Source organism: Nycticebus coucang, chromosome 21, assembly GCF_027406575.1.
Source record: "Nycticebus coucang isolate mNycCou1 chromosome 21, mNycCou1.pri, whole genome shotgun sequence".
NCBI lineage: Eukaryota > Metazoa > Chordata > Mammalia > Primates > Lorisidae > Nycticebus > Nycticebus coucang.
The window spans coordinates 33,287,836-33,305,345 of NC_069800.1; the positions used below are offsets into that span (position 1 = coordinate 33,287,836).

Below are 17,510 nucleotides of genomic sequence, written 5' to 3' on the forward strand. Positions count from 1 at the left end.
ATCTGTAAAAAGGGCTCAAGGAGAATGGATGTGCAAAAATTTCTCTAGTTGGAGACTCTTGGGACTTCACTCCTTTAAAGGATGGTATCTGGAATAACATGGACATTAAATCTAACCAAGAAAATGAGAAGGTCCTGTAGTTGTGAAGAAAGACTTAACATTCCCAGTAACTACTACAAGGTCACTGGCATGCCGTATGTTGAGAATTTATTATAGTCTTTTCTTCCAGTGTATTTTGTTTTGTAGGTTAAAATGACTGGTTTCTTTGTTGAACAGTTCTACTTATGGGATGTTGTAACTCACTGTATCCACTAAGTGTTTATTACCAACAATGTGCCTACAAGTGGAAAAGGAAACTTGCCTATAAAGGGGCCTGATAGAACTTGGGGGGCGATGGAAATATTTTATCTAGATGTGATGGTTCTTACTGCATGCAAATGTCAGAACATCCAACTGTATTTTATGTAAGTTATACTTTAATAAACCTAAGTTTTTTAAAAGCTTAACTTGTGGCAAGATGTCCCCGTGAGCAGGCCTCTCTTACATGGACAAGGCCTAATGACTAGGAAAGGGAAAGAACCACAAGAATGTGGGAGTACTCAAGGGATATATTGGTGGGGTTGAGATCTGGTGGTTAGTCCCGAGCAGGGGTCCTCAAACTTTTTTTTTTTTTTTTTTTGTAGAGACAGTGTCTCACTTTATGGCCCTCGGTAGGGTGCCGTGGCCTTACACAGCTCACAGCAACCTCCAACTCCTGGGCTTAAGCGATTCTCCTGCTTCAGCCTCCCGAGTAGCTGGGACCACAGGCGCCTGCCACAACGCCCGGCCATTTTTTGGTTGCAGTTTGGCCGGGGCGGGTCCGAACCCACCACCCTGGGGCAGGTGCCCTACCAACTGAGCCACACGCGCCACCCCCTCAAACTTTTTTTTTTTTTTTTTTTTGTAGAGACAGAGTCTCACTACTTTATGGCCCTCAGTAGAGTGCCTTGGCATCAAACAGCTCACAGCAACCTCCAACTCCTGGGCTTAAGTGATCCTCCTGCCTCAGCCTCCCGAGTAGCTGGGACTACAGGCGCCCGCCACAACGCCCAGCTATTTTTTGGTTGCAGTTTGGCCGGGGCCGGGTTTGAACCCGCCACCCTCAGTATATGGGGCCGGCGCCTTACCGACTGAGCCACAGGCTCCGCCCCCCCCCCCAAACTTTTTTAAACAGGGTGCCAGTTCATTGTCCCTCAGATGGTTGGAGGGCCGGTCTATAGTTTAAAAATATATATATATGAACAAATTCCTATGCACGCTGCACATATCTTATTTTGAAGTAAAGAAACAAAACGGGAACAAATGCAAATCAGAACTCCACATGTGGCCCGCGGGCTGTAGTTTGAGGACCCCCTGGTCCGGAGGCTCCGAGGTCTCGGATTCGGCCGGAGAGGGGCCTCACTGCGCTCCCCACCCCGCCCCATAGGCGTTAGGGAAGTAACCACGTAGCTGACCCTAAATCCCCACCCGCCAGCCCCGGCGGTGGCTGCATAGGAAGGATACAGGTCGGCAGCCTTCCGAAATGCACTGGGCGTCTCTCCTGCAAGTTCGACTAGCTAACAGGCTAAAGGACAGCACCAGACGAGTCCAGGAAGCGTAAAAAGACATCGCTTCCTGATACGCATTTCCGGCGCGCCACTTTCGGCGCACTAGCTTGCGCTAGGGCGGACTGTGCGGCATTGCCTTGGGCCGTACCATGCAACTTCGGGCCCTTGTGCTACCAACCGTGGGTGAGCTCGCGGCGCGCGGGGAACCGGTAAGGCGTGCGTGCGGCGGGGCAGGAAGGAGACTGCGCTCCCGAAAGCAGCCGAGTCCTCGGGGTGGAGCGTTAGCCTCCAAAGGGCACGGTTGGCCTCTTTCCAGAATCAGTTTTGTTTGTTAGACCTGTAAGTTTGCGTTGGTTCTTATTTCTCTCACTGGCGAGGTCTGGAAAAGAGCGGGAATATTGCGTATTGTGAGGCGCGTAATGAAAGGCTTTGTGCCAACAGCTTTCCTGGTACTTTGTAGTCATTGAAACATTCGGTTGCGGAGGGGGTTAGGGGAGTTGCAGTGAACTGGTAAGAACCCTGTTGGGAAGTTGGATAGACGGTTTGAAAATACTCCATTGACTTTAATTTTTCCTTTTCTCCTCTTTTAGAAACCTTATTCTTTGCCAAGAATGAACATTCCTCTCTCCTCTTTCTCCGCCCTGTGATTTTTTTTTTTAATGTTTTGATGCGGGTGTGTGAATAGTTATGGCAGAGTATGTAATTAAAAAAAAAAAAGAAAAACATTGACGCCTGTAGTCCCAGCTACTCGGGAGGCTAAGGCAAGAGAGTCGCCTAAGCCTAGGAGTTGGAGGTTGCTGTGAGCTGTGACGCAACAGTGCTCTGCTGAGGGCGATAAAAAAAAAAAAATTGATAACAAATCAAATGTGATTACATGCCATCGTGCTGGTAGTTTGAACTTTTATGTTCTGTAGAGCTAAATGTAATCTAGATCTCAACATTAAACATCGTGCATTTGTCACATTTTGGTCTCACTGTTTTAGAAAAGTTGTAAGTAAGGAGGCTACAGCCAGGCCGGCGCCGGAACCATGTTTTGCAACCAACATGACACTGATGTTACAGTTTGGAGCCCTCAGGGCAGTATTCATCAAATTGAGTACGCAGTGGAAACTGTTAAACAAGGTTCTGCCACCGTCGGTCTGAAATCAAAAACCCATGTAGTGTAGGTAGCGTTGAAAAGGGCACAGTCAGAACTTACAGCTCATCATAAAAAAATTCTCCACTTTGACAACCATATTACTATCTCAATTGCAGGGCTTGCTGCAGATGCCAGACTGTTGTGTAATTTTATGCTCCAGGAGTGTTTGGATTCCAGATTTGTATTTGACAGATCACTACCTTTGTCTTGTCTTGTATCTCTAATTGAAAGCAAGACCCAGATACCAACACAATGATATGGCCAGAGACCATATGGTGTCTGGCTACTTATTGCTGGTTATGATGATATGGGCCCTCACATTTTCCAAACTTGTCATCTGCTAACTATTTGACTGTGGAGCTATGTCCATTGGAGCTTGTTCTCAATCAGCTTGTACTTACTTGGAGAGACATATGTCTGAATTTATGGAGTGCAATTTAAATGAACTGGTTAAACATGGTCTGTGTGCTGTAAGAGAGACACTTTCTGCAGAGCAGGACCTAACTACAAAGAATGTTTCCATTGGCATTGTTGGCAAAGACTTGGAGTTTACCATCTATGATGATGATGATGTGTCTCCATTCTTGGAAGGTCTTGAAGAAAGGCCTCAGGGAAAAGCACGGTTTGCTAATGAACCTGCAGAAAAAGCTGATGAACCAATGGAACATTAAGTGATAAACCACTCTATATGTGTATTATCAAATATCTAAAAATGCAGGAAACATACTGATGATAATGCTTTATACTTTGAACCTAAATTTGGAGGGTAGTGGAATGGTATATTTTAGGAATCAGTCCCACATCTAAGTTTTTTCCAAACAACCTCACTGACACTATAATGGGGTGCATTTTTCTTTGAGAGGGTCTATATAATCATTTTCTAGAAGGTGTAAGTGTCTCATACTAATTTTTTTATATGAAAAAAATAGTGTCTTTGAGATTTTAAAGACAAATGTGAAATAAAATTGTTTCACCTCAAAAAAAAAAAAAAGAAAAGTTTGTAGGTTGGGTGGCGCCTGTGGCTCAGTGAGTAGGGCGCCGGCCCCATATGCCGAGGGTGGCGGGTTCAAACCCAGCCCCAGCCAAACTGTAACAAAAAAAAAAAAATAGCCGGGCGTTGTGGCAGGCGCCTGTAGTCCCAGCTGCTTGGGAGGCTGAGGCAAGAGAATCGCATAAGCCCAAGAGTTAGCGGTTGCTGTGAGCCGTGTGACACCACAGCACTCTACAGAGGGCGGTAAAGTGAGACTCTGTCTCTACAAAAAAAAAAAAGTTTGTAGGTTAACATTTCCATAACTTTCAAAAGTACACGAACATTTAGTACCAATTCTTTCATAAAGATAGTTATTTTACATTGACTACAAGCCAGTTAAAATAGCTTGTTAATTTTCAGAATTAAATATGTATAAAGAACTTAGAACAGTGCTTGGCACCTAAGACTAGGTAAATACTAACTGCAATTATTGTGATGATGATGACTTGTAAAATGTCACACCAGAGACAGGCCAGTCTATGGCTTCTCTTTTTATGTTGCTCTTATTGGAATACTTGTTTTTCTCTTTGTTTTCACACTTAATATTTAAATAGAAGGCAGGGCGCTGTGGCTCATGCCTGTAATCCTAGCGCTCAGGGAAGCCGAGGTGGGTGGGTTGCTTGAGCTCATGAGTTCAAGACCAGCCTGAGCAAAAGCGAGACCCTGTCTCTACTAAAAATAGAAAAATTGAGGCAAGAGGATCACATGAGCCCAAGAGTTGGAGGTTACTGTGAGCTATGATGCCGCAGCACTCTATTCAGGGCGACAGCTGGAGATACTATCTCAAAAAAATAAAAAGAATTTAAATAGCTTTGTGATCAAAATAGATTTACTTGTCTTATTAATATAACTTTGTTACTTTATGGAGGAAAAATGTACAAGTTCAAACTTGTTTGGTTTTTTTTGAGGCAGAGTCTCATGCTTTTACCTGGGCTAGAGTTTGTGGTACAATAATAATAGCTAACATCAGCCTTGAACTCCTGGACTCAAATGAACCTCCTGGCTCACCCTCCTGAGTAGTTAGGCCTACAGGCATGTACCATTAAACCCAGCTAATTTTTATATTTCTTATAGAGATAGGGTCTTGATATATCTCACAGGTTCATCTCAAATTCCTGGCCTCAAGCAATCCTCCTGCTTTGGTCTCCCAAAGTGCTAAGATTACAGGTGTGAGCTACCATGCCCAGCTTAAATATTTTAAATTTTTCAAGTGTCTTGTTGTTGTTGTTGTTGTTGTTGTTGTTGTTGTTTTTGAGACAGAGCCTCAAGCTGTTACCCTGGGTAGAGTTCTGTGGCATCACAGCTCACAGCAACCTCCAACTCCCGGGCTCAAGTGATTCTCCTGCCTCTCCCTCCCAAGTAGCTGGGACTGCAGGTGCCCACCACAATGTCCGGCTATTTTTTGGTTGCAGCCGTCATTGTTGTTTGGCGCGCCGGGCTGGATTTGAACCCGCCAGCTCAGGTGTATGTGGCTGGCACCTTAGCCACTTGAGCCACAGGCACCAAGCCTTAAGTGTCTTGTTTTAAAATCATATCCACTGTCTCTTCAAGAAGTGACAAAAGAGCCATGATTTTGCTACTCTTGTCTGTTTTGAATATTTTGATCAATAAACCAGATTTTTATTCAGTTTTTTTTGAGATAGCTGCAGAAGTAATCAGAAAATGATGTTACTACTTTCAGTGGTTGGGATAGGGCATGGAGCAGGCATTTCTGAAGACACTGGTGTAGTACTATAGATATTTTGCCTAAAAAGAACGAAATCCATCAAAGGGAAACAGTCAAAACACTCATACGGGTGCGTGCCATTCCCTGCCCTCTTGTCCTTCCCTGCAAGTAACAATCACCTGACTATGTGCCACTCTTTTTCTTAGACAATACTGTGGTGTCACATGGACCTGGATTTAAGTTACCACTCTTCCACCTAATCTCTGTGTGACTTTGGAAAAATTAAAAAGGAATCTTGGTGACAAGATAAACTGGGATCTGATTCTTAGCGAGTGTCTTGGTTTTCATTCTGTAAGAACCAACCAAAGCAAATACATAATGAGAAAATTTTTACTGTGTCAGAGGGATATCTGGTTCTAAGACAGTAGAGCCTAAATTGTCAGTTGCAAATATGACATGGCAGCCCATAACTCCAGTGTGTAACATCTGAGTGTCATGAACTCATTGGCCATAATGCACCTCTGTCATCTACAGATAATAAAGTTTTTTTGTTTTGTTTTCAGAGTATAACTGTGTCAGTGTGTTATGATGCCTTCCCGTACCAACCTGGCTACTGGAATCCCCAGTAGTAAAGTGAAATACTCAAGGCTCTCCAGCACAGATGATGGCTACATTGACCTTCAGGTAAATGCAGAAGGGAACTGACAAAACTGGCTGTGTCTATTTCTGTTGGGTTAGCAGGAGGAGCGTCCCAAGGAGGTTTTGTAAACTCCTTGGGGATTAGAGGGAGCAGCAAGAAGTAAACTTAGTTCTACAACCCTTTTAGGTAAACCTTGCAGAAGGAAACCTTGGCAGGACAGTTTCAAACCAATTCCAATATTGTCCATTTCTAAGAATTTCTAGTTACAACATCAGACTCCTATGGTAGGTGGCAAGGATTATTTAGCTTATACAGAAAATAATCAGATTGTGTTTTCTTTAAGTGAAGTTTTTTTAAGGAACTTAAAAATTTTTGTTAAGTAGAATTTTTTGTCACCAGTTTATGTGCACATCAGTCAAAGCCAGTTCATCTTTTAAGGGAGAAACTTACTGCTAAAGCCAGCAGAATGTGGGAATCTTCCTTCTTTCCTGATGTCATGAGATCCAATTTATTAAAGGTATTCTTTGTGACAAACAGTAAGTAAAACAGCATATTAAGTTTGCATCCTACCCTAAACAGTTATGATGTAGTAGTATAGCTTCTCCTTTTGTCTGCTTCCCCTTGGAATATTCTCAGTGAATGTAGGACCAAAGAGAAAGTAATAGGAACCATTCCTTTCAATGTAAATAAATAAATTGTTGTACTCTCTGGATCCACATTTGAAGGAGAAGGAAAAATGGATATGGGAAGCTTCCAGCCAGTTAGATCAAGGATAGCCATGAACCAAGTCTTAGAAATCTTTTTTTTTTATTATTATTTTTTATTTTTGAGACAGAGTCTTGCTCTTTCACCTGGGCAAGCGTATAGAGTGCTATGGCATCATCATAGCTCACTATAACTTCATACTCCTGGGCTCAAGGGATCCCCTGCCTCAGCCTCTCAAGTACCTGTAACTACTGGTGCCTGCCACAATACCCGGCTGATTTTTCCTTTTTCTTTTTTTTTTTGTAGAGATGGGTGTTACCATTGCTCAGGCTGGTCCCAGAATAAGAGTAAAACTAGAAATTAGAAGGGATGACATTCCCGTGGGACTCCACTGAGTGACTGTTAGAGCAATAACAAGAGCTTTATCTGCTGTGTGTTCCTTTCCTTTCTTTCCCAGAGCTACACTGGGTGGTAGGACATATTTCAAGACTCAGGAACCATCAATTTTTTTTTCTTAATTATTATCCCCATTTTAAAGTGTCTGAGCTGTGGTATTTTCATAATGTCCTTTCTTATCTTTTTTTGTTCTCTTCCAGTTTAAGAAAAGCCCTCCTAAGATTCCTTATAAGGCTATTGTACTTGCCACGGTACTGTTTTTGATTGGCGCCTTTCTCATTATCATAGGCTCCCTCCTGCTGTCGGGCTACATCAGCAAAGGGGTAAGCAGACATGGGGAATGTGCTGTGAGATCTTTAAAAATGTTAGCCACGCCTCTATTGTTTTTATATTCATATCTAGTACATGAGATTTCAACAGAAAGATTTTCTTTTGGGCAGCATCTATGGCTCAGTCGGTAAGGCGCCGGCCCCATATACCGAGGGTGGCGGGTTCAAACCCGGCCCCGGCCAAACTGCAACCAAAAAATAGCCGGGCGTTGTGTCGGGCGCCTGTAGTCCCAGCTACTCGGGAGGCTGAGGCAAGAGAATCACTTAAGCCCAGGAGTTGGAGGTTGCTGTGAGCTGTGTGAGGCCATAGCACTCTACTAAGGGCAATAAAGTGAGACTCTGTCTCTACGAAAAAAAAAAGAAAGATTTTCTTTTATGTTTTTTTCTCTGATGACAAAACATGTTTTTCTTCCTTTGAGCAATGATAAACTTCCATAGTTCTATGAAAGTTGTGATGACAGGTGGGTAAACTTAATCTCTAAGATATTAAGCAGTTTGCCCACTGGCATAGTTTGGAATAGCACGGCTGAACCTGGCATCCAAGATTCCTAATTGGTAAAAGGTTGTAGCTGGAGTAATATTGTATCATCTTAGCTTTGCGGCCCCTTGGTGAGTGGAGAGAAACAGTGATTCTACTATATGTCTGGGGTCCCTGAGACTCATAAATCAGTCCTTCTTACATTGGGTTTGGTTGAAGTTCCTGTTGAGCTTCAATATGATACCTTAGAAACTGAAAAGTGGGCATGGTTCCAAGTCCATGGCGGTTATGGTGCCAGCCACGTACACCAAGGCTGGCGGGTTCAAACTGGCTGGGCCTGCTAAACATTGACAACTACAACAACAACAACAAAAAGCCAGTGTTGGGGCAGCGCCTGTGGCGCAAAGGAGTAGGGCGCCAGCCCCATATGCTGGAGGTGGTGGGTTCAAACCCAGCCCCGGCCAAAAACTGCAAAAAAAAAGAAAACCCAGTGTTGTGGAGGACACCTGTAGTTCCAGCTACTTGGAAGGCTAGGACAAGAGGATCGCTTATGCCCAAGAGTTTGAGGTTGCTGTGAGCTGTGAAGCCACGGGCACTCTACCAAGGACAACATAGTGAAACTCTGTCTCCAAAAAAAAAAAAAAGGAAGAAACCTAAAAGTAGTGGTACTTCCTCATGGGCTGTCCCAATCTGCAGAGTGTAAGTGATCCTGCACTGATTCTGACCATACTTAACACACAGCAGGCTGGGGGCTGGTGGTCACATCACCGTACAGAAAGAACATACCCAAGAGCTAAAATTGCGAATATTATCACTGAATTGGGAATAGTGTCCAATAAAATGGCTGCATATAGTTCTTAAGTGTATTTGCTTTACCTTAGGTTATGAGTTAATTCATAGCTATTGTGTAGCTACCAGAGGCTTTCTTGGTGCAATTAAATCTGAGCACCTAACATCAGGACTGTGTCTTCAGTTAACTTTCATTGAAGCATGCAGTGTTAATCCAAGAGGTATAGTGAGGCCTCTTAATGATATAAAAATTGAAAGCTGGCCCGGCACAGTGGCTCATGCCTATAATCCCAGCACTTTGGGAGGTAGAAATGGAAGAATCACTTGAGGCCAGGAGTTTAAGGCCATCCTGGACAATAGTGTTCATTTATTTTTTTTTTTTTGGAGACAGAGTCTCACTGTGTCACCCTCAGTAGAGTACTGTAGCGTCATAGCTCACAGCAACCTCGAACTCTTGGGATTAAGAGATTCTCTTTCCTCAGCCTCCTGAGTAGCTGGGAATACAGGCACCCCCATAACGCCCAGCTGTTTTTTGGTTGCGGTTGTCATTGTTTAGCAGGCTCAGGCTGGGCTCAAACCTGCCAGTTTGGGTGTATGTGGCCAGTGCCCTACTGACTGAGCTAGGGCACCAAGCCGACAGTACTATTTTTTTTTTAAAGTATTTATAGCCCTGACTAAAGCATTATAAAATCTATCCATGTAACAAAAACATTTGTACCCCTTTAATTTTTTTCACATTAATATACAGGTACATACAATCAGGTTACACTGTTAGCATTTGTTAGGTAAAGTCCAAATTGCAGTTGAGCCCTTCACCCAGGAGGTGTGCCATATACCGCTACATTATACCTGAAAGATGAGAGCTTACCACTCTCCTTTTCCTATTATCCCTCTTAAAAAAAATGTTGGTTTTTTTTTTTTTGGTTTTTTGTTTTTTTTTTTTTGAGACAGAGTCTTAAGCTGTCGATCTGGGAAGAGTGCCATGGCATCACAGCTCACAGCAAACTCAAACTCTTAGGCTTAAGCAATTCTCCTGCCTCAGCCTCCCAAGTAGCTGGGACTACAGGCGCCTGCCCCAACGCCCAGCTATTTTTTTTGTTGTTGTTGTTATTGCAGTTGTTGTTATAGCTGGCCGAGGCCGGGTTAGAACCTGCCAGCCTCAGTGTATGTGGCCTGCACCATGCCCACTGAGTTACAGGCGCCGCCCAACCCCCTTAATATTTTGAAGTAAAAAAAAAACTTTTTTTCAAAGAAATATAAGTCAGGGCCAGGTGCAGTGGCTCACACCTGTAATCCAGGCACTTGGGAGGCCAAGGCAGGTGAATTGCCTGAGCCAGAGCAAGACCTTGTCTCTAAAAATAGCCAGGCATTGTGGTGGGCACCTATAGTACCAGCTACTCGGGAGGCTGGGGCAAGAAGATCTCTTGAGCCTAAGAATTTGAGGTTGCTATGAGCTATGATGCCACGGCACTCTGCTGAGGGCAAGAAAGTTAAGACTCTGTCTCAAAATAAAAAGAAAGAAATGTAAGTCATATAAAGAATATTGGAGGAAAAATTATTGAAAGCAGACAGAAGTAAGATCATTGCAACAAATATTTCACCTCATGTAGTTTTGTGGGGGTTTTTTGTAGAAACAGTCTCACTTTATCGCCCTCAGTAGAGTGCCGTGGCATCACACAGCTCATAGCAACCTCCAGTTGCCTGGGCTTAGGCGATTCTCTTGCCTCACCCTCCCAAGTAGCTGGGACTACAGGCACCCGCCATAGTGCCCAACTATTTTTTTTGTTGCAGTTCAGCCGGGTTGGGTTTGAACCCGCCACCCTCGGTATATGGGGCCGGTGCCCTACTCACTGAGCCACAGGCACCACCCTCACCTCATGTAGTTTATATAAAACTATCTTTTTTTTAGAGACAGAGTCTCACTTTATCACTCTGAGTAGAGTGCTATGGCATCACAGTTCACAGCAACCTCCAACTCCTGGGCTTAGGCAATTCTCTTGCCTCAGCCTCCCAAGTAGCTGGGACTACAGATGCCCATCAACGCCCAGCTATTTTTGGTTACAGTTTAGCCAGGGCCGGGTTTAAACCCACCACCCTCAGTACGTGGGGCCAGCACCCTACCCACTGAGCCACAAGAGCCCGCCCTATATATAAAACTGTCTGATAAAGATGTTAAGAAATTAATAAAATCGGGCAACGCCTGTGGCTCAAGGAGTAGGGCGCTGGTCCCATATGCCAGAGGTGGTGGGTTCAAACCCAGCCCCGGCCAAAAACCAAAAAAAACAAAAGAAATTAATAAAGTCACAGATTTTATTTTGGGACGGGGAGTTTTTTGCTTTTTATTAAGAGACATTTCAAGCAGAAGTAGAGAGAATAACATAATTAACCCCCATGTGTCCACCACTGCATCAGTAGTTACAAATGTTTTGCCAATATTGCTTCATCTGGCTCAGTGCCTGTAGCTCAAGCGGCTAGGGTGCCAGCCACATACACTGGAGCTGGCAGGTTTGAATTCAGCCCAGCTGAACAACAATGACAGCTACAACCAAAACAAATAGCCAAGCCTTGTGGGCACCTGTAGTCCCAGCTACTTGGGAGACTGAGGCAAGAGTATTGCTTAAGCCCAAGAGTTTGAGGTTGCTATGAGCTGTAACGCTATGGCACTCTACCCAGGGCAACAGCTTGAGATTCTGTCTCGAAAAACAAAAACTAAAACAAACAAACAAAAATTGCTTCATCTATCTGCCTAACTTTTTTTCCTATATATTAAATATTTACATCTCACTGGTAAATTCTTTTTTTTTTCCTTGAGACAGAGCTTCAACTGTCGCCCTGGGTAGAATGCTGTGGCATCACAGCTCACAGCAACCTCCAACTCCTGGGTTCAAGCAATTCTCCTGCCTCCGCCACTCAAGTAGCTGGAACTGCAGGTGCCCGCCACAACGCCTGGCTATTTTTTGGTTGCAGCCATCGTTGTTGGCCAGGCCCGGGCTGGATTTGAACCTGCCAGCTCAGGTGTATGTAGTTGGCCCCTTAGCCGCTGAGCCACAGGCGCCAAGTTGGTAAATTCTTTTTGTTTTTTTGCAGTTTTTGGTGGGGGCTGGGTTTGAACCCGCCATCTCTGGCATATGTGGCCGGCGCCCTACTCCTTTGAGCCACAGGCGCTGCCCATTTTTTTTAAAGACAGAGTCTTGCTTTGTCGCCCTCCGTAGAGTGCTGTGGCGTCACACCTCATAGCAACCTTAAACTCTTGGGCTTAGACGATTATTTTTCCTCAGCCTCCCGAGTAGCTGGGACTACAGGCACCTGCCACAACACCCGGCTATTTGTTGTTGTTGTTGTAGTTTGGCTGGGGCCAGGTTCCATCCCGTCACCCTCCATATATGAGGCTGGCGCCCTACCCACTGAGCCACAGGCACCGCCCATCACTGGTAAATTCTTTAGTGTGCATCTTCAGGCGGCACCTGTGGTTCAGTGAGTAGGGCGCTGGCCCCATATACGAGGATGGCAGGTTCTAACCCGGCCCCAGCCAAACTGCAACAACAAAAAAATAGCCAGGCGTTGTAGTGGGCGCCTATAGTCCCAGCTACTCAGAAGGATGAGGCAAGAGAATCACCTAAGCCCAAAAACTAGAGGTTGCTGTGAGCTGTGACACCACAGTACTCACCCAGAGTGACATAGTGAGACTCTGTCTCTAAAAAAAGAAAAGTGTGCATCTTCAGTATGCATCTTTAATAGTTTTTACATAACTCCAGTGGCACTGTCCTAATATTTATCTTGTTATTCCCCTATTCCTTGTATTTCTGCAAGCTTAGATTCAGTGTCTTGCTCAGAGTCAGGTTGAGTTTTATTTGTTTTAAGAAGATTATTTTGGGGGGCGGCACCTGTGGCTCAAAGGAGTAGGGCACCGACCCCGTATGCTGAAGGTGGTGGCAGCCCTAGCCAAAAAACGCAAAAAAAAAAAGATTATTTGGGTCAGGCAAGGTGGCTCACGCCTGTAATCCTAGCACTCTGGCAGGCCAAGGCTGGTGGATTGCCTGAGCTCAGGAGTTCAAGACCAGCCTGAGCAAAAGCAAGACCCTGTCTCTACTAAAAATAGAAAAACTGAGGCAAAAGGATCACTTGAGCCCAAGAGTTGAAGGTTGCTGTGAACTATGATGCCATGACACTCTACCCAGGGCAACAACTTGAGACTCTGTCTCAAAAAAAAAACAAAAGAGTATAAGAGATGCTGTGTATTTGCTGTAGCACATTGGTTCTCAAACTCAGCATCAAGCAGAATTGCCTGAGTGATTGGTTAGCACAGAGAATCTTTTGCCGCACTCACAGTTTTTCCAGTTCTGGGGTGGTGCCTGTGGCTCAGTGGGTAGGGCACCGGCCCCATATACCGAGGGTGGCAGGTTTGAACTCGGCCCCAGCCAAACTGCAACAAAAACTAGCTGGGCATTGTGGCAGGCGCCTGTAGTCCCAGCTACTCGGGAGGCTGAGGCAAGAGAATCACCTAAACCTAGGAGTTGGAGGTTGCTGTGAGCTGTGATGCCACGATAACTCTACTGAGGGCGATAAAGTGAGACTCTCTCTCTTAAAAAACAAAACAAAACAATTATTCCAGTTCTCTAGGTCTAGCATGGGGCCCAGGAATTTACAGGGAATGCTAAAGGTACAATGGACCACATTTTGAAAACCAATGCTATAGCATTACCAGGAGCCTTGTAATGAATTGTTGGTTTTATTGTTTTGTTTGTTTTAAAGGGCCAGGGTCTTGCTCTGTCACCCAGAGCAACTACTTATTACCCACTAGAGTGCCATAGTAAGGTCATAGCTTACTGTAACCTTGAACTCCTGGGCTCAAGCATTCCTTGCTCTCTGCCTCCTAAGTACCTGGGACTACAAGTACATACCATCACGCTAGGCTAATTTTTCTATTTTTATAGAGACAGGGTCTTGCTGTTGCTTAGGCTGTTCTCAAACTCCTGGCCTCAAGTGATCCTCCTAGCTTGGCTTCCTAAAATGCTGGACCACTATGCCCAGCTGGTTAGCCTAATTTTAAATGATATTAAATGATTCAACCCTGGGGGTGGCGCTGTGGCTCAGTGAGTAGGGCACTGGCCCCATATACCGAGGGTGGTGGGTTCAAACCCAGCCCCGGCCAAACTGCAACAAAAAACTAGCCGGGTGTTGTGGCAGGCACCTGTAGTTCCAGCTACTTGGGATGCTGAGGCAAGAGAATTGCCTAAACCCAGGAGTTGGAGGTTGCTGTGAGTTGTGATGACATAGCACTCTACTAAGGGTGATAAAGTGAGACTCTGTCTCTAAAAAAAAAAAAATTAAAAAAAAATAATAGTAATAAAAAGATTCAACCCTGGGTCCAGGCACCATCAGCCAATTACAAACTTCCCATCACTGTTTCCACTTTCACTAATGAATCCAGTTGTATCATTTTCTGCATTTATCAGCTGAAATACTTTCATAAGGAACTTGCTCAAATCTACCATTTGGTTACCCTAAAATATAGTGTGTTTAGCAAAGATAGGGAAAAGGCTTATTTCTCTTTATTTATCCACTTTTTATAAAAATACACCTAGTAACTTCCAGAGGTGATAAAAGAATTGTTAGTATGGAATGTTTCGTTAGTACTAATTTAACATTTTGTTTACATGTTTATGTCTTAATTATAATTTTTCTTCTTTTTTTGAGACAGAGTCTCATGTTGTCACCCTAGGCAGAGTGCTGTGGCATCATAGCTCACAGGAACCTCCAACTCTTGCCTCAGCCTCCCAAGTAGCTGGGACTATAGGCACCTGCTACAATGCCCAGCTATTTTTCGAGATGGTGTCTCACTCTGGCTCAGGCTGGGCTCAAACTCCTGAGTTCAAGCATTCCATCTAACTTGGCCTCCCAGAGTGCTAGGATTACAGGCATAAGCCACCATGCCTGGCCTAGTTTTTATTTTTCAAATATAAAGTGTCCTATATTTATTCAGGAGGTGTGCTTTCAAGTTACTCAAGTTTCCTTCAGATCTATAGCTTTTATTTTGGTAGGTTCTGTGCTTTCAGGCACAGTTTATCCCAGTCCTACCTACTTACCTATACATTTCCTGTCCCTGATGTAAACAGCTGTTTTTCCGCGGGTAGTGGTGGGGGTTTGGTTTGTTTTGTTTTTAAGATAAAGTGTCACTTGGTAGCATCAGCCTAGCTCACAGCAACCTCAAACTCATAGGTTCAAATGATCCTTCTACCTCAATCTCCCAGGTAGCTGGGACTACCGGTGCCCACCATGACGCCCAGCTAATTTTTCTGTATTTTTTTAAACTCCTGAGCCAATCCTCCCACCCCAGCCTCCCAGAATGTTAGTATTGAAGGCATGAACCACCATGCCTAGCCTAAACAGCTGTTTTTCTGAGAACTTCTAACTTGTGCTGTACTAATGTGTTTGCCTTCTTCTGCCACCAGGGGGCAGACCGAGCCGTTCCAGTCCTGATCATTGGTATTCTGGTGTTCCTCCCTGGATTTTACCACCTGCGCATTGCCTACTATGCATCCAAAGGCTACCGGGGTTACTCCTATGATGACATTCCAGACTTCGATGACTAACACCCACCCACCTCAGCCCTGAGGAGAGGAGTTAGAGTGCAACTAGACCTAAATTGGAGATACGGAGCAGAAACTATGGCCAGGGGCTAAGGGATTCTGAAGTTTGTTATGTTTAACAAAACAATGGCCAGATTTTATGGGTCCATCCCAAAGATGTTAACTGAGCTTATTAATTAGCTAATTAGGACATGCTCTGTTTTTCATCTCCTCGCCCTGGCAAAAACTCCTAGCAAGTTTTTCCACAAGAATATGTATCATGGAGCAATGTTAATTATCTGGGAAAATGGGAGGTTATACTGTAGTGGAAAGTATTGCTACCACGACCACTTTAGAGTTGAATGTTTCTTTTAAATAGTCTTCATTGTCAATTTGTTTTTGCAGCAAATGGAAGAATGTAGTATGTCTAATTTCTTATTACTAAGTAATTTATTTTTTAAATGGCTAAGTATCTTATCTGCTACCTTCATGTTCTAGTTGAAGAACATGGTAAAATCAAATATCTGTAGTAGTTTTTACTTGCTTTCTTATTGACAGCAACTAGGAATTTTTTGAATTGCAGAGTGAGTTTTCAAAATTTAAACCCTTTCTCTGTTTACCAGTCTTTGGCCAGCTGTGATCTGTATTGCCAGTAGGTTGAATAGCATATAATTTGGACCATTCATTGTGTCCTGTACAGATCAAGATATTCTGTATATCATGCCTTTAAAGAATGAACTTTTGGCTGTTTCCTAATGAAAAATGTGAATAAGGGTTGTTATCTAGAATTTATAACCCTTTTGCCAGCACCTTGTGTAATAATGTCATTCTGCTAAAGATCTCAAGTATAGATCCCTAGAAGAGTAGATTGCCTTAGGCTGATTCTGTTTGTTAGCTTGCAAAAAGTGACTTATACTCAAAAATTAAAACGTTGAAATCCAGATCTTAAACTTAAAATGAGTTAACTTTAAACATTTCAGAAGATACTTTTATGATCTTACAATGTCTTAAATTCCAATATCGAGGACCGCCTTTGTTTCCGGTCACTGGCGTATGAATCGGACTCTGCTTTCCAGTCATTCTTTCACTCTGAGGTTGTGGACTTGGGGAGCTAGAAGCTTGGACATTCTACCAGCAGCAATTTAGAAGGCTGTGGGTAGAGCAAGTTATGGAGTAAAGATAAGTTTTGCATGTGTTAAATTTTAGGTATCTACTTGATATCCGGGTGGAGCTGTTGAGGAGGTAACTCCAGGGCCCATGTGTATGTAGAGTTCAGGAGTTCTAAACTGGAGATAGAAATCTGGGAATCAGTATTTAGACAGTGTCTTAGGAGCCATAAGCTCCTGTTTAAAGCACCAGTGGAATGAGTGCATATGGAAGAAAAAGGAGGACTCAGGAAATGGAGGGACAAAAAGAAGGTGTCCTAAAGCAGCTTCCAAGGTTAGAAGCATTTGGCCATGGGAGGGTGGGCTGGGAAGTCCAATACTCTAGAATTCTTGGGCTTTGACACTGAAGGTATGAGGTGATATATAAAGTCTCATGTTGAGCAGTATTTATAAAACAAAGCTCAGACCAGAACGTTTCTGCTAAGCTAATCATTTGCTCTTTATAAAGGTAATGATGCTATGGTCAAAAAAATCAAAATGGAACAGGAAGGTATAAACGGAAAAGTAAACATCTGAGAGGATGGGGAGTAAATATTTTCTCCCCCAGCTCACCTCCCAAAGTAGTCAAAGGTTTCTAAGTACATAAACATATATATCTGTGTTTTTTTAATTTTGGCTTCTGTTGTATTGTTTTATAATTTCCTTCTTTTCCCCCTCACTTTATTTTGTATACCTTTCCATACTTGTGCAGATCAGCCGTGTCCTTTTTAATGTGTATTATAAGAGTAGTTTTCCATCCTGTGCATGTAGTTATAACATCCTAAGAGCAGAAACCAGCTTCCTACCTGGGTAGGAATCCCTTCCAGTGTCCCCTGAGTAATGGCCCTTGCTGCTTTATTTGAACATTCATGCTCATAATCTCATTCCAGATGGCATTGTTAACAGAAGTATCATTTATTAAGCTAAAATCAGATTCCCTATAACTTCTTGTGTAGACTATTATTATATTCCTTGGTGGGGTTGTGTGTGTGAATGTGTGTGTGGACGGGGCTGAGTTTGAACCCACCACCTCCGACAT

At 43.6% G+C, this 17,510-nt stretch overlaps 2 protein-coding genes and 1 pseudogene across 4 annotated transcripts in view; 2 read left to right on the plus strand and 1 right to left on the minus strand.

Annotated features, from left to right (window-relative positions):
• CDS2 (CDP-diacylglycerol synthase 2) overlaps nt 1-1,665 on the minus strand; it is a 103,376-nt gene extending 101,711 nt beyond the window's left edge. Inside the window, exon 1 of the mRNA XM_053574857.1 lies at nt 1,543-1,665. Within this exon, the coding sequence (XP_053430832.1) occupies nt 1,543-1,647 (105 nt within the window). The 5' untranslated portion in view covers nt 1,648-1,665. The remainder of the gene's footprint in view (nt 1-1,542) is intronic.
• On the plus strand, nt 1,658-17,439 carry TMEM230 (transmembrane protein 230). Of its 3 annotated transcripts, none has more exons than XM_053574864.1 (4): nt 1,658-1,795; nt 5,984-6,104; nt 7,362-7,484; nt 15,210-17,437. In XM_053574864.1, exons 2-4 carry the CDS (start codon nt 6,006-6,008, stop codon nt 15,348-15,350), a joined length of 363 nt encoding a protein of 120 aa, XP_053430839.1. In that variant the 5' UTR covers nt 1,658-1,795; nt 5,984-6,005; the 3' UTR covers nt 15,351-17,437. The 3 variants fall into 3 exon arrangements, with proteins under 3 accessions (XP_053430839.1, XP_053430838.1, XP_053430836.1); XM_053574863.1 differs by having other exon boundaries at nt 1,786-1,925; XM_053574861.1 differs by lacking the exon at nt 1,658-1,795 and adding an exon at nt 6,499-6,577 and having other exon boundaries at nt 15,210-17,439.
• Nucleotides 1,932-3,778, plus strand: LOC128574226 (proteasome subunit alpha type-1-like; annotated as a pseudogene).
• Nucleotides 17,440-17,510: the final 71 nt, after the last annotated feature.

Bases quoted from the DNA above. Each gene is read 5' to 3' on its own strand.
- TMEM230 (XM_053574861.1), top strand. From the start codon at position 6,082: ATGATGGCTACATTGACCTTCAG. The intron at 6,578-7,361 runs GTATTCTTTGTG...GTTCTCTTCCAG, and splicing joins TGAGATCCAATTTATTAAAG to TTTAAGAAAAGCCCTCCTAA. The intron at 7,485-15,209 runs GTAAGCAGACAT...TTCTGCCACCAG, and splicing joins CGGGCTACATCAGCAAAGGG to GGGGCAGACCGAGCCGTTCC.